The following is a 22,608-nucleotide window of genomic DNA, read 5'->3' on the forward strand; positions in this document are numbered from 1 at the left end:
ATTCTATGCAAAAAATGAAAACTTAAATAAAAAACTGCAATAGGATTTTAAGTGGAGTATATTAAGAAATGTATCAACCTGCATATTTTGTACAGAGATAAGCTAGGTGTATCCCCTTAATTCAAGCATTTGTATATCTGACTTTTATTCTTATATATCCCACAAAGACATGACATTGTTTACCTTGCAAATAATTTGTTTTTAATGCTACTGAGTAAGACAAAAGTGAATAAGAAAACAAAACTTTAGAATTCTGTGAGATAAAGGTCCATCTACTATTAGGGTAAGGGAAAAGGGAAAAAGAAAAAATATGTGAAATATGTATCTGCCCACTTTTCTCTATAAACATAGACCAAAGTGAACTAACCCCGAACTACAAAAAACACAAACACAAAGCACACTACTAAAACAAAGTAATGAAAATGAATGCTAAGGACAATTCTCTAAAATCAATTACTGTATAAAACTGTGTAAGATAGAAAAAATAAAAAAGGACTTTGGTCAGAAACCGCAAACTAAATGAGAATGTAAAAACATTTTTAAAATCCTAAAAATTTTAGAAAAAAAACTAGAATTCAGCATTCAAGAAAAATTAAAAATGAAAGTAGGAGTTAGAGATATGGAAAAATCAAAGCCTGTAAAAGGATACAAACTTTCCGAGATAAGATGAATATGTTTTTAGGATCTACTGTTTAACAGTGGTGACTGTAACTGAACTTAAAACTTACATGTTCTCACCAAAAAAAATTTTTAAGTGAAAATAAAAATGAGAGCAAAACAAACACTTTCTTCACACAGTAAATGCTTGAAAAAACTTATTAAATAAAGTTTGTGAAAAATGAAAAAATACCAAATGGAAACGTTAATCTACATATAGGTTTGAAGAATGTCATACAGGATAAAGAAAGAGGTAATATTAAAAGAAAACAATAAGACAATTAGGGAAAACCTAATTAAAATTTAGCCATCATCAGTTGGATTTAAGCAACATTTCACCATGGGTGTGGGGGAGGGGAGGAAGAAAGCAAATACTCTGATGTATAAAAATAGCAGTATGGGTGGGGAGAAAGTGGAAGGATTCTTATACACTATTATGACAGCAAAAATGAAAAACTCAAAAGACGGGCTGCAAAATAAAGTGAAGAACATCTCTCAGAACCTCTCTCAGACGAACATCTGTATTATTTCAGAAATATACATCTCTCAGAATGAAACATAGAACAAGAACAAAAAATTAGGCATAATCCAAGGGTTCAAATTGTAGATAATAAAGAATTTTTAGAAAGAAATAAATGATGAAAGGAAATTCATAAATAAAGAAAATTTCCCCAAACTAAAACTACAAGGTTCCACTAAATATTAAATTTTACCCATCACAATTGTTGAAAACAGAATCATACTCAATTCCGCACTGTAAAATTTCAGGAACATATTAAGATTGTTCTCCAAAAGAAAAAAAAAAGAGAGAGAGAGAGAACATATCAAACAAATAAGAAATCAAAATAGCAATAGAAGCAAAATTATGTCTAACCTAGAATTCTATACCTCAATTATCATTTAAGTTTTGATCTAAGAAAAAAAACTTTACCTAATCAACCATCTTCAAAAAAGTCCTGAAATATTACACTGTATGTCAAAAACAAAAGGGGGTTGGAACCAATTAAAAGTTATGGGATGCATACCAAACATAGGAGCAAGTCAAAAGGAGTCAAGAAGATAAAAGTATATCCTACTGCTATGCATCAGACTTGGAAGAACATCTGTATTATTTCAGAAATATGCATTACTGAGGGCTCTGATGACCTAAATCCCTGCTGCCTTCATAAATCTCATCTGTCTGAAGAAAACTAGGGAATGAATTTTGCCCACATTCTTTACTCCCTAACTGTCTTTAAGAGAGCCAGTTTCTGCTCTTATTTCTATAACCATTGGCTAGAATCAGCAGAGAACAATTGTGTCATCTCATTGAAGAAAATCTGCTTTGACTTATTTCCGAAAAGTAAAGTAGGCATGAAGAAATCAGAAAAAAAAAAAAAAAAAACTTTTCTGACTGTATTTGCTAGTCCAGTATCTCGTCAACACTGCAGTACAGAAATATGTCATGATTATGCTGAGATTTATACTCTTAAGGATATCCCATTGATATCCTCTAAAGAGGCTTTATAAACATTTTGAGAAGATGACATATACTCTCTATTTTCTTCTGAAATTTATCAAATAGCAATTATATGCCTCTGCTCTCTTCCTTAATCCATTAAATTGTGCTTATGTTTCACAAAAACTAAATACATTGATTATTAATTTAGACACATGATATAAATCTATAAATAATACTGAAAAGTGTAATAAACTTAAAAATCAGGAGTTATGTGGAAATGGAATGAACAGAGAGGGATACACAAGTAGCTTCTAACTGTTGAAGTCCTTAAGCTTGGGTGGTTTTAGGTTTATTATTCCTTATTTCATATACTCTTTATGAACAATACATGGCAGCATAGTAAAAACATATGCCTTTTGACTTGAAAATTTTGACTTGAAAATTTTTTTTAAAGATTCATTTATTTATGCATACAAAACCTGGGATGTGGGTCAGACCTGCGGGTGAGGTAAGACAGAGTGGGGAGCAGAACTAGTAGAGCTACTGAAATACCCTGCTGAAGGACTTTAGGGAGCAGGGAGAAGACAGGAGACGTCTGTTGTGCCATGTGGGTCAGCTCCCTGGCCAGGTGGGGATGGAACTGGTGCTGGAGTGGCTGGCAATAGCTTGATAGTGCTGTCTTTAACCCCTGCACCACAAGAGAGGCTCCCAAATTTTTTAAACTATGTATTTATCCCAAAAGATCTTTGAAAGAATGAGGCAACTTTATGTGTACACATACTGTATGTTCTTTTAGGTATTGTTAAGCACTACAAGTAGGAGGGTAGAATGCTACCGCCATGTTTTAAACAAACTAATAGCATTTACCTTGGGAAAAGGAAAATGGTATACAAATAGGGGTAAGAGGAAGACTTTTCAACTTCTTTTCTACCTAGGATATCTACTAATTACTTGAATAAAAAAGAATGCTGTAGCAAAATCATTGGTTCCTTCCTAAAAGGTGCTGAGAATCACACTGTGCACAGTCAAATCAAAAATTTTTTAAAAATTTTAAGCTTTTTAAAGCTTAAAGATTTCTTTATCTAACTGCTTTCTAAATATTTAGTTAGCCTGTTACAATTTCAGACCAACAGCTTTCATTATCATTTTTCTGATTACTTCAATTTTATATGACGCTACAAGTGCTGATAGGATATAAAGAAAAAGAATTCTTGTACACTGTTGGTGGGAATGCAGACTTGTCCAGACCCCATGGAAAACAATATTTTGAGATTTCTCAAAATACTAAAACTGTATTTATACTACATGACCCAGCAATTCCATTCCTAGGTATCCACCCCAAGGATCCTAAAACACTAGTTAGGAGGGACATATGCACTCCCATATTTGCTGCAGTACTCTTTACAACAGCGAAGCTATGGAAACAAGCTAAGTTAACTAAAGTCAGATGAAAGGATTAGGAAGTTGTATATATACACAATGAAATACTACTCAGCAATCTAAAGAGGTGAACTCATGCCAGTTGTAGCAACATAGATGAAATAGAAAGGGATTAAGCAAAATCAGTAAGAAAGGGAAAGAAAACATCCAATGGAGTCACTCATAAGTGGAACATAGGAAAAACAGAACAAAGGGTCAGGAAAAAGACAGTATTTGCAAGTTGATCATAAATTTCAGACAAAGACTAAGGAAGGGGTGGGAGAAGGGTCAAAAGAGCACAAGGGACTATGGTGATGGCTCACAAGTACTGTAGTAGAGAGAACTATAGGAACTACACCTGAAGAGAGAACAACAACAAAGTGAAACAAAAATAAAGTGAATTCTTGTCATTTGCAACAACAAAGATGGAACTATAAAGAATTAGCTATATTCAGATGAAGAAAGACAAATACTAGATGCTGACACTTTTACTGGAATACAGAGAAACAAAGTTGTCAGATAAAAAAGCAAAACGAAAAAGATTCTAGAAATCTATAGAACTGAATCTCCCAAGAGAGAAAGAGCAATGTTGCAGACACCATGGAATATGGTGGCGGATTCTGTGTGGCTTGGTGGTGGATTTAACATACACCAGAAGGGTATGGTCCTGTACCTCTAAATCACATACAGTGCTGCAAACCAAGTAACCTCATTTAAAAATAAAATAATAAAAATGTGACCCTAAAAATGTACTACTACTAACAGTAGTAACTTTTATCTCTTCCTTAAGAACCAATAGTACCATAAAAAAGGTAGGGGAGGTTGGAACACAGGGGAAGCCATGAATATAGCTAGTGATTTTCAATGTAGTACTAGGTTGAAAAACTGGTAAGACAAGAAAATATGAATTGTTCTACTTACCAGGAAATTCTCCCTTTCGACTGCTTTGACCAAACTCCTGAAGCTGAGCTTGTTGGTTTATTTGTTCTTTCTGTAAATTTTCATACCAATGAGTTACTTCAGCCCTAAGATCTGCTACCTGGTCACTAGGATACATTTCAATAGTCATCTGAAATATGAGATGCAACCAATTTAAAAACACAACAACAACAACAACACATATTTGAAATGGGGTATGTTAATTTGGAAACTAGAACTACATAAACTACCTTGTCAGGAAGTCCAGCTGGCTGGCATACAACCCTTAGTGGCAAGGACTGTTTGTCACTCAATGCTTTCAAATGGCTACTGATACCAGTGCCTTCAATTTGCCACTGTCTGAGATGGTATGCAAACCTAAAACACAAAAACCCAAACACAGGAAGGATGTAATTTTAAACCACCTAAAGTTAGATGAGTTCTCAATGTTTTACAAAATGAAAAAGTAGAGTTCTAGTAAATTCCAATTTACAGTTTATGAATAAGGTTGGTTTCATCATATGAAATCAAATGTAAATGCATAAATAAAGACGTAGTCCTAACAAAATAGTCTCCCAAGAGAAATTAATGAAGAAAAAATAATAAAAGCATTTTTTCTTAAGGGGTGAGAGTATGGGTAAGGAAAGCTGTAGTGGAGGAGGAATTCAAAAAAACTAATCCATTAAGTAAAATGGCAGGTTGTCATTTCTACATTCAACAGAGGAAAAAAGGTATTAAGTATTTTTCAGAGATAGAAGTGTATTTTAGAAACTACATTTAACCAATCTAACAGAATTTGAAGGCCAAATCTACAACTGCTAAAATTATGAAATGAATTACAAAGACTAATATTTGAAAGATGATAGGCATCTAACATAATACTAAGTATTTGTCAGTTTTCTAATTAATTTTCACTTGCTGAGGATAAGATAAAGGGTACATAAATTCTATTAAGAAAAAAATTCTCAATGTCTAAAACTAATAAGCAATTCTGGAAAAGAAGGAGGATAAATAAAGGAAGTAAAAGTTCCAAGGAGTGATCCAATGTCCAGCTTCTATGACTTGAGCAAAGGAGCAATCTTAAAGCAACCTTCATGGGCCCATAATTCTGTGTTGGGACACAAAGGGCTGCCTCATGCACTGTAGGATGTTCAGCAGCATGTTGGTTTTAGGTACTGAATGCCAACAGCACCCCCTTCTTCTACATTTAGCTGCGATAATCAAAATGTCTCCAGAATGTACCTAATGTCCCAAGGAAATAAAATCACTTCTGATTAAGAATCTATTTAAGATTTTAACTTTAACTGTTTAAAAAAAAAAACCTTTAAAATATAGAGATACTTTGTTTTTAAACTTTCCATGTTAAGGAATATACAAACACATAATTACGTTTTCATTATGAAAGTTTTAGGCAATTTTAAATTAGTGTTAGCACTAAGCACATTAAGTGAGTGAAACTGTACAATGATACTGCACAAAGATTTGCATGAAAATAACCTAGATAAAAATCTTTAACTGTTTTTTTGTCTCAAATATTCAATTTTATGTTTCCTAGTTTCTCTCTCCTTGCCAGATAATCTAAATTATCTGACACCAATTTATCTACTAAAGTAAAACATAAATACAAAGATTTCTAGCAAAAGTACTATTTTTTCAAGAAAATACTTTGTTCATCTAAGAAATTAATATTAAAATTCACTTCATCATAAAATACAGAAAGTACCACTGATTTCTAGTAAACAATATATTTTTTTTTTAGAGATTTTTAAAGTCTTTTTAAGACAGTGATAACATCTGGTAAGGTTAAGGAGCTGAACAGGGTCTTTTTTGGCTTTTTGTTTATAGAACATGTACTCTAGAGAAAATTTTCAACAATTTGTATTATATAGGAATAGTAACTATCTTTGGTAGGAAGACAGAAATTACAGTGACTTTCATTTCCTATTACCTATATAGCCTTTAGTGTAGCATGTGAATTTTATGAGTACATACTTAATTTTATTTATTTGAATAATATATCATTATATTTGCTTATTTATTTTTATAAATAAATAAAGAATGTGTAAGAAGTTCTATACTTCCAAATTACTAACAAGGATGTAAACCAAAATACTTTAATAACATTTTTTAAAGAATTTGTAAAACATCTTTATTATTCAGTATTTCCTGATCTTTTAAATAAAAACGTCGATAAATAGCAACTGCATAACTTTTAAATTATCAAACTAAGCTGAAGTTGAAAATTATTTCTATCATTTTTTAACAGTTCTTTGTACTTTTACATTTACTCATAGAATGATTTTTAACAAACAGAATTTCTTAATTAAAACTATCTACTTACCTTTCATTTCAGCCGATATATTCATAAATGTTAATTTGCTTTATCTCTGTATTACACAGGGTATTGTCTAAATTAATTATACACATATTCATTAACACAGAATTTTTTTGATGTTTCCATGGTAAATGGAAATTCAAAATTAAAATACTTTCTCCTAGTCCAGGAAGAAAAAAAAACAGCAAATGAAACAAATGACTCAAATGGATTCAACTATGAGAGATTATTTGATGTTCTTGTTGAGGGTTTTAGTGAAACTTTTTTGATAGTGGTGTTCTGTATTTTCAATGATAGTAATAATGATTTTATAGAAATGGAATCTCTTTAGAGATTCTTATTCATGCATATCTCCTCTGTGTCTAATAATTTTTAAATCTGCAATATTTATCAGGACCCTATGTTGTCTAGTCCATGGTGAAATGGAAAATACTATGAATAAAAATTACTTGTTACAGATGTCCTTCACATTTTGTAAATTATGCTTTCTACCTGACCCAATAAAACCTTTAACATTTTGGATATGACAGCAATAAAAAAAGTCTTAAGTTATTAATGTTGTATGGGAAAAAAAAAATCACCTTCTCCTAAATGCTTCCAGATGTGTCTTCAGCATAAGAAGTCCTCTTTCTATAACTGTGAGACTTGAGTGTGATTCTTGTTCTAGACTGCTGGAAGCTAGCATAAGACTCTCCATACACTTAGTAATAAATTCTTGCTCCTTCTCCAATCCTGATTTACCTGAAAATCAGATGTTTGGAGATGTATACAATTTTATATTATTGTTTAGCTATATTAAAGAAAAGTAAATGAATTATATATATATACAGAAAATCTTTACAAAAATTATCTACCAGAGAGTATTTCAAACCACTCACCATTAATATAATAAGAGTTAATATACTGGATAGCTGCTCGACTGACATCACCAGATTGTGCTCTTAAAGCAATACCCCAAAATTGGTCCATACCACAAAGCTTAAAAAGAAAAAGAAAATGAGATCTATAAATTTTATTATTTGTCAAGCAATGTAAATGATAAAAAAACTGAAATAACAAATTTAAATCACATATATGAGTTTTAAAAGTGTATGATTAATCAAAGGCAATTCCTATTAAATTTTAAAAATACTGGGCCCTCCCTGGTGGTGCAGCAGGTGCTGTGAAGCCAAAGCTAAGAAGCCAAAGCCACTTTAGCATGAGTTCAATCCCAGTCCCGGAGGTGACCCACATGGTGCGGCAGATCTCTCCTCACCTGCCCACTGCTCCCCTCAGCAGTGTGCTTCAACAATCTGCCTATTCTGCTCCCCCTCTGTCTGAATCCTCTCACTACCCCTGCACCTCTGGCATGTACCCCAATTCTATGCATAAATAAGTAAATCTTTAAAAAAAAAATAAAAATATTGAAGATTGAAAGCTTTGGAAATTTCTTTACTGAAATGTACATGTATTGCTTCTAAAATATTTATAAAGCATCCAAGTGTATACATGTGTATAATACTTAATTCAAAAGTATTGATTACATAATGGGGAAATGTTAAGTCCCCAAAACAAGTTACGAAGAAAACCAACAGGTACACAATTATTATCATAACAATGTTTTAGTATTTTCATGCAAGTTTCTTTTAAAGTCAATACATTTAATTATTCAGAGAAAATTTTAAAAAATGGTTACGTGTGTAACACAAGTTATCTAAACACAAATTGTTACCATTTCAAACAACTATGAAATGACAAATAGAATGTTATGCTGAAATCTACAGAAAAGAAGCATAAAAGCTCTCAAAAACTTAATTAACAGTTTCAGTATTCATACCATGTACTTAAAAAAGTAGTACTAGCTCAAAATTAGAGTGTGACTACTTCTTAAGTAAATTATCTGAAATTACCAAACTGAAACTTAGCACAGTGATATCAAAGCAAGAGTTAGGACCAAAAATACTAAAGAGTAAAAAAAATATTTAAGCAAAGACAGAAGAGAAAAACAAACAAACAAACAAACAAAGACACTGTGGAAGTATCCCATGCATAATGAAAATTATTCAAGAATAATTTCACAGGTCAACATCAGTTTTCTTTGCATTTTTTCATCTTCTGATGAAAATTAATGAAAAATATGAGTGGATAATATATAAATTAAAGCTATCACAAATCAAGTGGGATGTCCAACAAGGAAGACTTCCAACTAAATTTGTATTAGAAAAGTTGGGAGAACCTTATGGCTATCCAACTAGACAAATGGAAACAAAACCAGAGGTAAGAATAGCAATATATGAGTTTAATGAACTGATAATCATGCCTCATGGTCAGAATTTTATGAAGGTTCTATCTTAGAAGACAGGTTACCAACAGTACAGAGTAGCCCAAGACAAAAAGTTGGGTCACAACAGCAGCATAAAAACCACTTTTCAGAGAAATCAATCTTCCATAGTACTTGACAAAACCATGTGATTATCTTCAGGAGCTTTTAGAGGACCAAAATAACACTCACATGGCCTCTTTTTAAAACTTTTAAAAACAAGGAGATAAAGCTTTTTAAAAATCTAATATTAAAAATCTACAAAATAAATAAATTCAATGCTTGGTAGTCTATATAATTCAATAATTTAATCTGAGGAATAAAAAATTCCACGACTGGGCCCTCCCTGGTGGCGCAGTGGGTTAAAGCACAGCACTGAGAATCTAAAGCCGCTTCCGCATGAGTTTGATTCCCGCGTGCCCCAGAGGTGACCACATGGCGTGGCAGACCTCTCCTGACCCGCCCGCTGCTCCCCTCAGCAGTGTACTTCGTGGATCTGCCTGTTCTGTTCCCCACTCTGTCTCTGGTGAAGCCTCTCGTCGCCCCTGAGCCTCTGGCCTGTACCCCAGATCTGTATGCACAAATAAATAAATCTTATAAAAAAAAATAAAAACAAAAATTCCATGACTGAACTAATAAAATGACGTCTAAATCCATACCTCAGAGTTTGTACCACCATCATATGCACTGGTAGCCAATCGAGCCAAGTTACAGAGGTGCTGAAACAAGTTTAAGCCAGTCATGCTAATTGTTTCAGGCTTTAGCTGGGGCATCTTAAAAAAAATAAATAAATAAAGTTCAGCTTCTTAACTGTGACACATTAACACTTTATTTTACTGAATTTGACTTAGTAGATTTAAGTAAATTTTACTGGCAAAACGATAGGAGAAAAATTAGCTCATATTTTTATTATGAATTTGAAAATTTATTCATTTCAATTTTTGCCATAGAGAAAATTAAGTTAAAAAGTTATCATTTAGGACCCTCCCTGGTGGCGCAGCGGGCTAAAGCACTGCACTGAGAATCTAAAGCCACTTCCGCATGAGTTCGATTCCCGCCTGCCCCGGAGGTGACCACATGGTGTGGCAGACCTCTCCTGACCCACCCGCTGCTCCCCTCAGTAGTGTACTTCCTCGAGCTGCCTGTTCTGCTCCCTACTCTGTCTCTGGTGAAGCCTCTCACCGCCCTTGAGCCTCTGGCCTGTACTCTAGTTCTGTATGCACAAATAAATAAATCTTTAAAAAAAATTAAAAAAAAAAGTTATCATTTAATATACTATGTTTCTATATGAGATGTGTAGTAATTACAGTATGGTTTCTCTTATTGGTCAGGACCTAAACTTAAGATACCTAAAGGTATTATCTGTAGTTTTGTCTTAGATCAATTAATTCATAAGTAATAAATCTCATTTATGTATATTGTATTCATTTCTATCACAAAGACAATGTGAGTTCACAGATTCTTAAATCTCAAAAATTAGCAGAAAAATAATAAAATACCTATTGCTTTATTATCGTTTCAAAATTCAAATGAAAATATTTCACCTGAACCAATTGTAGTATCTAATAAAGGAGAACAAAAATTGGGGATAGACAAATGTCTTGATGACAGTATTTCCTAAAATACTTTCCCAGATACCTAAAATCTGGACATCAGTTTATTTTTTCCAGAAGACTGGCTGACACTGCAGCCACTGAACTAAAGAAGAGACATAAATGTGCATCTCTCACAAGAATGAATATGGACACAAGTCCTAAAAATGGTTACAATGCTATTATGATTTTGAAAATTAACACCAAATCTGCCACATCTTATTATAATTTACTTTAACAATTATTGTAAATATTCATAAATACTTTAGGTAAGGAATAGAACTTTTCTGCAAATATAAACTAAATGTTTTTCTCATTAAATTTTGTTTGATGAGTCTCAACATAAAATCCTTCACAGGATTTTAGTCAAGTTAATTACATTAAAAAGTACTTACTTTAGGCCCTCCTTGGTGGCGCAGCGGGGTAAAGTACTGCACTGAGAAGCTAAAGCCACTTGCCCATGAGTTCGATTCCCGCCTGCCCCGGAGGTGACCACATGGTGTGACAGACCTCTCCTGACCCGCCCGCTGCTCCCCTCAGCAGTGTACTTCATCAATCTGCCTGTTCTGTTCTCCACTCTGTCTCTGATGAAACCTCTCACCGCCCCTGAGCTCTGGCCTGTACCTCAGTTCTGTATGTACAAATAAATAAATCTTTAAAAAAAAAAAAAGTACTTATTTTAAAAACTCATAACTTAAACCTGCCATATAAAAATAAATATTCAGTTAGCTATAAACATTCCAAAGGACAAAATTAAAGTAAAATTAAGTGGCAAAAAATTATAAAAGGATTTCTGAAAAGCAGTACACCTAACTTTTATTTAAAACTGCAAAAAAATCACAATTTTATTTCAAAAGATTAAAAGAGACTACAGAAAAACATAAATAATAAATCCATCAAAACAATATTACCTTTTCCAGGAAAAGATGTTTGTAGGTTTCCATTCCCATAGCATGTTGATCTTTACTTCGAACTTGATTTAAAAACCAGTGGAGTGCATCATCGTAACATTCAGAATCTTCTACTAAACAGTGCCATAAAATGTCAACTTGCTCTAAACTTAACCCTAGATAAAAATTAGAAATTCTTAATCATGGTATATAAAACAGTTTGGTCCTATTTTAATGTACTAGGAAGCACTAATATGTTGGCTTTTATATTTTATAAACATGTGTGTTACCAATCAGAACAAATATGATAAAATGACCTAATAACATAAAATAGAAATTTCCTATCAAAAACAGATGTCTGGATTTTCTAATCTCTTGTTACTACAATGTTAGTGGCATTTGTTACAAGTACTCTAACTTGAAAAATTACAGTAAAACAGTATGATAAACACATGATGTCTCAAATATAGATAGATATGAACTTAAGAGTCATGATGACACCTGTCAGGTTAGTAAAACTTACTGATTAAGAGTATAGAGAAAGAGAATAAGATCTGTTGACATGGACACACAGTAAAAGTGTATGGAGGCCCTCCCTGATGGCGCAGCGGGTTAAAGCACAGCACTGAGAATCTAAAGCCGCTTCCGCATGAGTTCGATTCCCGCCTGCCCCGGAGGTGACCACATGGCGTGGCAGACCTCTCCTGACCCGCCCGCTGCTCCCCTCAGCAGTGTACTTCGTCGATCTGCCTGTTCTGTTCCCCACTCTGTCTCTGGTGAAGCCTCTCACCGCCCCTGAGCCTCTGGCCTGTACCCCAGTTCTGTATGCACAAATAAATAAATCTTTAAAAAAAAAGTGTATGGAATGTGACAGATTAATACTTTTAAGTCCAACAAAAGAAAAGGAGCTTATAAATGGAAATCAAGTTTTTACCTTTTTGTGAGAACACCTAACATATAGATCTGGATATATTAGACCAAAACATTAAGTTACTGAAATCAAGTTTGAGATATCAATAACTCGCATCCCTATGTACCACAATTTTGGGTAAGATTAATACTAATCTATGAAAACAACAGCCATTTCCAACCTGCACTGAGATCCCATAAATAAAGGTAATAAAAGTCACAATTCTCCTAACATCTGTTCCCCATTCCAAATATTTAGTTCTTAAATTGAGTTGTTTCAACTACCAAGAAACTGGCATTTTCAGAGATTAAAGGAAGAATGTATCAGGGTCACATTCATATTGCCACATACACTGAGAGTACACTGAGCATTAAAAATAATTTGATCAAAGCAAAAAAATAATTTAATTACCTCAGCAATCCAGAAGCCTGAGTACATTTAAAAGAAATCTTCCAAAAATCAATGGACATAAGAACTGATTTAAAAAAGTAATTAAACTTACTAAAATGATCAGGTGATCCCAGAGTTGAAAAGACACAAGTCAAGAACTGAAGCCGAACTTGAACTTCTGCACTATGGCTATACCTATATTTAAAAAGTCATTAAAATAATTAACTGCATTACTTCTTAATTATATTTAAAGATTTAATGATCCTAATCTTAAATGATACCACAAAAGTACAATTCCACTCTAATAATTCATACTTATTAGATATTTTAATTAAAGAACTTTGGTTACACAAGTCATAAAGACAAGTATTACTTGAGATGTATATAATTTAATCTATTATAAAAACTCCAAACTATTAGAAAAGATGAGTAAATAGGAACTCAACAGTGAATCAAAAGAAATGTCATTTTGAAATTATACAACATACAAATAAAATTTTTAAATACACCTTTATCTAAAAAGTGTCATTTTGTGTCTGTCCAGTGATAATACTTAAACAAGAAACACTAATATTTTCGAAAATTTAGTTCATAAACATATAAATTAAAAAAAAAACTGGCATTGTTAATGTAATTTCAAGCCTAGCCAATTATAATTCATGTGTTCAAAATTCAGCAGGTGATGCAAGAGTTGCTGTGGAAGCTTGTTTTTTAACAGTTGATTTTAAATGTTTCTCTGGAAATTCAGCCAGCTTGTAGACCACTGCAAAGGAATTTGCAGCATTTTAAGATGTGAAGGAGGAAGGTTATACACTAGTCTAAAGAAAAAGGCAGGGTCAGTTTAAATGTCAGGTAAAAGAATTTGGTAATTATTCCCAATGGAAAAGGAAGTCACTGAAGGTTTGGGGGAATATGGTAAGATTAATGATTAGGTTTACCAATTAGGACTCCTTTACAAATCCTATAAACTACATATTGAACTGCATCTGTGATAGCACAACATTCTAATGTCCACAAACTGATAAGGTTAAATCAATTACCAGTTCTCCTTTCTGTTACAAAATATTTCCGATCTTATTTGTTAGAAAACATGTTACTGTTTCCCCCCCCTCTAAAAGGGCAACAACCTGAGTTCTGATTTACATTTCTGCATGCAGAAAACCAAAGAGCCTCTTAATTGCATTTCCTGTTATCTTTCATTGCAAAATTCCGTCTCCAAATACTGAGTTTTCTGCATATAGCTTTACTGCTTTTTTACTTTCTGGGATTAATGCTGACAGAGAAAGGATGAACTTTTGATTCATTAGTGTTGCATCTTTGTGAAACTGAAAATCCATGTGACAAGATAGCTGAGGTGGGAGAAGAGGGATATATTAAGCAACTCACAGGCTATCCAATATAAAATACCAGAGCTTCTCCTTACACTAATATTACTGATTTTCAAACACAGGCCTTTTGGAGTACAAGTGTATCAAAATATGTTCTATTAACTCCATGATTTTAAGTAACTTACTGTACACTATTCTTAGCTGAGTGTAGGGGACATCATTCACCAATATGAAACTATCTTTTATAAAGTGTCTTTACTTCTGAATACTTCTTTGGCCTATGCTCCCATATAAAAAGTAAGATACCCATAACCCTAAAGGCATGAATTCAAGTCCCTTTGTCCCCTACCACCTTCCCTTCTTCAGCTTCCAAAGTAGAGCCATTGGTTCCACACTTGAAGGACTCAGCCTGCTCTCTCGGTCCTATGAGCGATGAAATCACATCAAAGATATGTTTTGGAATGTAAAAACTTAAATCAATACTGACAAATACTAATGGACTTCTGTTGGAAGTTTCTGCCACTATGAGAAATATAGGGCAAAAATAATCTCACAGGCATGAAATACTGATGACAAAGTTTTGTTTTGTTGTTTTTTTTTGCAATTTCAATATTGAAACAGGATTTTTCTCCAGAGGTCACTACTTAAGAAATATGTAACATATCCATTTAGGAAATGAAATGTTATCTTTCAGTCCACAAGAAATTCTCTTCCCTGACATGGTTACCTTATTAAAACTTAATAGAACTTGCCTACTATAATCCCTAATTTAGTGGAAAATAAAATGCCAGGAGCTGCTTTTTAAAAAGTAGCAAATGGCCCTCCCTGGTGGCGCAGCGGGTTAAAGCACAGCACTGAGAATCTAAAGCCACTTCCGCATGAGTTCGATTCCGCCTGCCCGAGAGGAGACCACAAGGCGTGGCAGACCTCTCCTGACCCACTCGCTGCTCCCCTCAGCAGTGTATGTTGATCTGCCTGTACACTGCTCCCCACTCTGTCTCGCCGCCCCTGTACCTCTGGCATGTATCCCAGTTCTGTATGCATAAATAAATAAATCTTTAAAAAAAAAGTAGCAAATTACTTTATTTACAATTGGAAAGCCATGGAAACAGCCCAAATGCCCAAAAGTCGATGACTGGATTAAAAAGATGTGGTACGTATACACAATGGAATATTACTCAGCAACCAAAAAAGAAATAAGCCAGAAAGAAAAATACTGAAATACTGGATGTATTTTTCACTCATAGCAGGAGTATAAAGGGCGGGGGGGGGGGGGTGGAGATAATGAACAACTAAATACCAGAAACATTTATTTTAAGGGGTGGAATGGGAATGGGCTAAAAAATGGGTAGGAGGAAGTGCATGGGACTATGGTGAGGACACACGGGTTAACTGGTGATGGGAAGTCCATGGGGATTACAACTGAGATTGAAAAAGGCACAACATGATGTAAAAATAAACTATTATAATTTTTAAAAAAGGAAAAAAAGACTTAGCAGTTTGTGAAAAGAAATGGGGTATTTTTTAGCATTAAGAGCTTGATGAAAATATAGTAATATGAAAAATACAAAAGATTGTGCCACTGTCTTTAGATGTGCATTTATAAAATGAATTTCAGAAATTCTGGTTCCACTATCCACAAAATATGTACCCTTGGGCAATTATTTAATATGTCATAGTATAAAATCCGAATGGTGCTTCAAGTGGACTCTTATGTATCTTCAATAATAAAATGGTTTCCAGAACATAAGTATCAGTGAACACTTGGCTATATTATCACCATGAGTAATCTAAACATGATTATTTGACACAAGCTATGCAACCTCTGTCGTCAGACACAGTACGGATGGAGGGGAATTGCTCTGAAAAATCAGACTTTCCACTGCTAACTTATGTTATGACCTCCCTTTTTTGTATATTCGTAATATCAAAATATTCTGAGCAACTTTCAGCTTACAATTTGGATTGCCTCAGCCGCATAAGGCCTGCCTGCCCTGACAAGCAAGCACTGCACCAGGGTGAGAAATTCCTCTGAAGTCAAGTGACTTTACTACTGGCTGATAAGTAAAGGCATAAGGGCTGTTTTTGCAAAGTCTCTCTCACTGCCAGGTGGATGGAGGAAAACCCAAATCTTATCATTCTATTATCTCACCTAGCCTTCTATTCAGCTTCTAAAGAATTACTCAAACTTCCTATTGTCTGGCCTTTATAGATGTGGAAATTCATCCAGGTTGCCTGTTTTGAAACTAGTTAAGTTTTCTACCTGCTATACCTCAAAATAATCCACAAAAGTCTTCTGGCTAGTCTTTAAGGATTCTACTATATAGTCTTCAGATAAGGAAATTCACCTATGTCTCCTATTTAGAGATTTGATTAGCGAGGAATTTCCTCATCTGCCTCCTAGGATGACTCAGGTAGAAAAACAAAAACCCATTAAGTAGTAGATAAGGTTTAAGGGACTTCTATCTTAGTTGATCTCCACTATAGTAATATTAGTCATAAACTTTGTGCACCTATGTACCTGTTTTTAACCCTGATTGATTTTAGAATGTTATATCTTAGCTAAAGGGCAATATGACCCTAAACTGTTCTTAGAAAAAAAGATGATTGTAATCTCTCAGCCCAGTTCATGTATTGATGTCATCCCACTGCTTGCTCCTAATGTATAACATAAACCTCTGCTGAAGGCAGAGCAGGAAGACTTGCACCCAACTCCAACTCCCGTGTCTTCCTCGCTCCCCTTTCCTCTTTTTACTCCCTTTCCCCCTTTTTTAGGAATCTCCGCTTGCTGCCACCTTCCCACCTTAGGGTCCTGCCTGTCTTGCCTTCAGACACCTCAATAGTTGGAGCTGGTCTCCAACAATTATTCATATTTAGAAATAAAACAATAGAAAAGCTACTGGGTAACTGGGTAATTTTGGGTAATTGGGAAGACTATGGTATTCTGAAGGACACAGAATTTGGAGAAGAAACTAATTTATAGGGAAAACAGGTAAATTTTTTTGAGACACTATATACTTTAAAGGTCAAAGTTTTTCTGAGCACTTGTACAGTCTGCTTAGCTTCCATCTATGGAGAAGTTTTGCATTCAACACACACTGCGGTTACTTCTTTCATTCACTGACATGCTGATACTGACTGACAGGGAGCAAAGTTTCTTTAACTAGGCCATCGTTCCCTGCTAACAGTCTCACAAACACAATATTTCTGGATTTTATGTTTCTTCCTAGATATGCATCTCCCCATAAGAAGCTTTAAACACAGTTTATCACTAATCAATTTCTATCAATTCTTATCCAAAGTCAGTTTACTACAATATATCTAAAGGATATTTTTAAATGGTAAAATATTAACCAATTATACACCATCAGTTTTTAAACTTTCTGCACATTTACTAAATTTTCTTATACTAGTATCCAGTTATAACAAAAGAAAATGCTTCAGATTAACATGTTAAATATATTTGTTAGAAAGTAAATTTTCTAAATTAATTATCTTTCAGAAGACAGACAAACACTTAAACATAACTAAATTAAGGAATACTTACAGTGCATGTTTTTGTTTTCCTTCCCTTACTGCCTGAATATAATATACCAAATTGTCAAAGAAAAGCTTCATCATGTTCAGTTCTTTCTCTGCCCACCTGGACCAATTCAAAGAAAACATAATTTTAAAGACAAAGTAAAAGAATAAGTATGTTCTATAGGGGAAAAAAAAAACTTTTAAAAACTCTTGAAACACAAACTTTCAATTAAGAAAAATTTTAAAGTTCTGTTTATATGTAAAGTATGAAAATATAAAAAGCAATACACCTTAATGTTTGTGAATTTAAAGTACCATGGTTTTTTTGTTTGTTTGTTTGTTTGTTTTAGTACCACTGCTTTTAATCTAAAAATAAACATCACACATAGGGGATAAAATGCCTGGCAGTGTGTGGCTCCCTGGAGATACAAGGGGTTAAGTCTCAGCACTATGAAGCTGTCAGGAGCCACTGCAGCAGAAGTAATAGTAATAACTAATATTACACAGATGACACAGATGGACTATGTGCCTTGGTCATTATTTAGCATAACACATGTCAAATGGAATATATATAATATAAGCTTATAGACAATCGGGTTTGATTTTAAACTAAACAATAAAATGTACTGATTTAAAAAATTAAAATTGTAGGACTTCTGCTATAACTTATATACTATATTTTAACCATAGTGCTACTTTTAAAATAAATTTTGCCTTGCCAATCACTTAGTAAGGAGAAAGTGGTAGAAAGAAAACTTTTAAAACAAGTTTTAAACTAATTAACACACCTGCTGTAGCGGTATGGCTTTGCTAGTTACTGAAAATTTATCAAAGAGATTAGGAGTAATCAGTTCCAATTTTACAATGTAGGTCATAATGTATTCATAAGAATCTAAGAATGAATATGTATCCCATGTAGCATGCTGTGCATAAAAGATTTACAACTAAGTGGAAGTTTTCATTATTACTGATGCCAACTAACCTTAGGTGCCTAGAGTTCTTAAGTGAAGATGAGATTATAGGTATCATATCAGGATGTAATAACCTGAGAAGTGCTATTAACTAAGCTTATTTACATATAATTGAGGAACAAGCTTAAAAAGTGCTTTAATTCAATTTATACCATAAGTTCAGGAAATTTGGATAAATAATCACTATTCAGTTTGCCATTTCTATTAAGAATGGCACCCTTTGTTATTCCTGAATGTGAACTTCCTCAAATGGCTACAATACACCACCAATTTATCCAAATTATCTGAAAGTAAATTCTTTAATATGTTAGAATTTTATAACTCAGCCACTTAAAAACTATGGGAAGAGTCAATGACAATAGTACTCAGATTATTCTTGTAACTTAAGGATTGTTGAGTGCTTTCCCCCAGCCCTCTGTTTAAGGACTTTCCTTACATTCAGTAACAGAACTGACCAGCGCAGTATATTAACATGAACCAAAGAAAGAAACTTCAAAGGTACTTTTCAAAAAATAATAGTTTCAGGTTAAACAAATCCCCTTTGACAGTGCAAAAACAGCCATGGCTATACCTCTCAAGAACTAAATTCATCCTATTTAGAATTATCCTGTAGAATTCCACAATTTTTTTTTAATGATGTTCATTCTGAAAGCAAACAAGTGCTCTTACCATGAAACCTCAGAATTCTTTAGAAGTTAGACAAGTACAGACTTCCTACCTGACCTCACAAATGAATCCTTCAAAATATATAAATTTCCCAAAATTAATACTGGGAATCTCTCAGTCATTATGAATACACCAAACAAAATTCACATAGGTTAATGGAAAAACCTGTGATAGTCAACTTTCTCTAGAATCTTACCAAAAATAGGATCCATTTTATATCCAAGTACTAAACTTGAAGGAAATTCTTTAACATTAGTAAATTCTCCATTAATATATAGGAGTAATAGAATGTTATCAAGGTTATTTCTTCCATGATGTAATGTCTAAAATCAATTCCCAGAAATGAGAAAAATTTAAGGCATCCTAGAGTGTTTTTTAACTTAGTGTATAGTCCTTCAGGTAGTCCTTTGCTATGACCATTTATACTGAAGAATTTCACCCTACATTAGAGTGTTAATTACAAGAGTGCTTTTAATCTAACTACAAAAAATATAAAAGTCAGATTTTCCTACTGATCAGATATATTAATCTTCCCTATCCTAAGTGGAAGAGATGTTAGGGGGAAAGAATGTCCTGAACGAAATCTACATGGGTTTCGTGGACTCCAACCCTGACTCCAGACCAAAGAAAGTAACACATTGGGAACTACAAATCCCATTATCACCAAAGGGAAAACTGTTGGGACCTGAAGGTGGAGTTAAACAGCCAGGATTGGTATAAAATCAGACATGTGACCCTGGGGATCTCTTCGCTAGACTCTTGGTTTTCATTGACTTTGAGCGTGCTACTGGGATTCCCAGCTTGGCAAAACTGGTAGGACGCTTTCACCAATGTATGTTTCCTCTTATTCCCTGAGTTCTTCATTTTTCCTTTTTTTGTTCCTGGTAAGTAAACCTTTTATAAACTTGTTTGTGTGTGCCTGCAGTTGAGTCTTATTGTTAAGTCCCTTGTAGGCCACACAGTCAGGCAACCCACTTCATATTGGTTGCCCTGTAACAGTGATAGGACTCAGAAATCTAAAAGAACATTTAAACCACATGCAACTCGAATTTTCTTGGTACAGAGTAAAAGCTATTATTAAGTGTTCAAATCCTTGCTGGGTAATTTGAAAAGTATCATTAAAATAAATAATTCTTTTATTTACTTACATTGTAATCCAATGCGTGTCATAACTACTCCCAAATTGCTGAAAAGTACCAAACAGTTTTGGAAGAAGACGAAGAGAAATTACTACTGATCTGAAATAGCAAAAACAAGTATTTGTAAAACAAAATGATTTTTACTGTCAGTAATCCAAATTTTGACATAAATTGAGCTATCTGTAGTAAACTTAATTGCAGACTTCAAAGGCTTGATGCACTTTAGATACAAGTATATTTCTTATGCAAAAATGAAACTATTTTCAGCCAGTTAAAAAAACATGTTACCAATTGGGATAAGAAATCTAAGCTTCAAAATATCAATCCAGGGTCTTCCCGGTGGTGCAGGGGTTAAAGACAGTGCTATCCAGCTATCACCAAACACAGCAGCACATGTTCAATACCTGGCAGGCTATGGAGCTGACCCACATGGAGCAGAAGACCTCTTCTTGTCTTCCCAATGTTCCCCTCAGCGTATTTCAGCAGATCTGCCTGTTCTGTTCCCAACTGTCTGGTGAATACCCTCCCACCGACCCCTGCACCTCTGACCTATATTCAGTTCTTGTATGCAAAAATAAATAAATCTTAAAAAAAAAATTCTAATCAGACTTTTAAAATTTACTGTATCTGAATATAAAAGAAACCGGTATTTGTTTCTATTTTTTAAATGAAAGTATTATTTAACAAGTCATGAATATTCGCTTAAGATTTTAATATTAAGTAAAATACTATTAAGTAAAATACAGAGCAGAAGCTAAAGTGAATTATTTAGAAAGGACTTCTAAAATTTTAAAGTGCACTGATTCGCTGGGGAACTTGGTTAAAATGGAAATTCTGCTACTTTAGGTTGAATTGGTTTCAAAAATTTTGCATTATAACAAACTCAAGTGGTAAAAACAGCTGCTTTTGGTGGATCATATTTAAGCAGCAAGTTTACAGAGAGCATTTTTTAAACTACACAAAATATCACATTCTCCCCAATTGCCATTTAATGCTCTGTTCCAAGACTGAGAATCACTTCAAAAGCCATGTTGCTAAATGAAAGCACACCACATACCTCAAGTATGAAGTCGCACAAATAGGAATAGGAAATCATTGTGAAGCCTCAAGTAAATATAAGTCTATCCTCTAAAGGGGGTACCAGGATGGTACCAGTATATAAATCCCAAAACTCATGGAGTTTGATTATGGGAAAATGTTCTATAAAAGTTTAGAAACTAGCAGTGCTTCATGAAAACAATTTTTTTGAAAGATAAAAGTTAGCATCCCCTCCACCAGTAGGGTATACAAACAATTTCCCAAAAATTTTTATTCTTTTTGAGAAGTATACTAGGGTTGCCAGAACACAAAATTAAGACTTTGGGAGGAAAACAGTGGTGAATCCTTGGTAAAGGAATTCAAAGAACTTAGTTACTATCTATAATGTGATCAATTTCTCTGATCAGTCTAACAAACTCTTTCCAGACTTCTTTTATGGCATCAACTCACACATTCCTGTGTCAGGCATTTGTCTGCTTGGAATGTTCTTTACCCAAGCATCTATTTACAGGACTCCTCACTTTACTCAGATTTCCTTAACTGTCAACAGAAAAGATGATTCTGAAGAAATCAAGATCCTTCTCCTTTTGATTCCTTCCCAAATTTTTCCCCACTCATCATCACCTAATGAATTTTTCTCACATGTCTCTTCCTCTAAAATACTCTCTATGAAAGTAAAAACTATCTTATTCATTAAAAATCCTGCATATGGGGCTCTTCCTGGTGGCACAGCAGGTTAAAGCCCTGAATTATGAAGCTCTCTGAATGAAGTCACTTCAGCATGAATTCGATCCCTGGCCAGGGAGCTGACCCACATGGCATGCATGCTTGGCAGACCTCTCCTGACCTGCCCATTGCTCCCCTTAGCAGTGTACTTTGTCAATCTTCCTGTTCTGCTCCCCACTCTGTTTCTGGTGAATACTCTTACTGCCCCTGCACCTCTGGCCTATACCCCCAGTTCTGTAAGCATAAATAAATAAATATTTAAAAAACAAATCCTGGCCCACCCTGGTGGCGCAGCGGGTTAAAGCACAGCACTGAGAATCTAAAGCCACTTCCGCATGAGTTCGATTCCCGCCTGCCCTGGGAGCTG

At 34.0% G+C, this 22,608-nt stretch overlaps 1 protein-coding gene across 1 annotated transcript in view; it reads right to left on the bottom strand.

Moving 5' to 3' along the window:
• Positions 1-22,608, bottom strand: part of USP34 (ubiquitin specific peptidase 34) — a 216,771-nt gene that overhangs the window by 97,884 nt on the left and 96,279 nt on the right. The window contains exons 19-27 of the mRNA XM_004691429.2: positions 20,487-20,576; positions 17,727-17,822; positions 12,964-13,046; positions 11,573-11,727; positions 9,729-9,842; positions 7,649-7,748; positions 7,352-7,511; positions 4,687-4,813; positions 4,439-4,586 (exon numbers count right to left, since the gene is read on the bottom strand). Of these exons, the coding sequence (XP_004691486.1) occupies positions 4,439-4,586; positions 4,687-4,813; positions 7,352-7,511; positions 7,649-7,748; positions 9,729-9,842; positions 11,573-11,727; positions 12,964-13,046; positions 17,727-17,822; positions 20,487-20,576 (1,073 nt within the window). The remainder of the gene's footprint in view (positions 1-4,438; positions 4,587-4,686; positions 4,814-7,351; positions 7,512-7,648; positions 7,749-9,728; positions 9,843-11,572; positions 11,728-12,963; positions 13,047-17,726; positions 17,823-20,486; positions 20,577-22,608) is intronic.

Source organism: Condylura cristata, unplaced genomic scaffold, assembly GCF_000260355.1.
Source record: "Condylura cristata isolate star-nosed mole 26May11 unplaced genomic scaffold, ConCri1.0 scaffold00031, whole genome shotgun sequence".
In the NCBI taxonomy this organism is placed as follows: domain Eukaryota; kingdom Metazoa; phylum Chordata; class Mammalia; order Eulipotyphla; family Talpidae; genus Condylura; species Condylura cristata.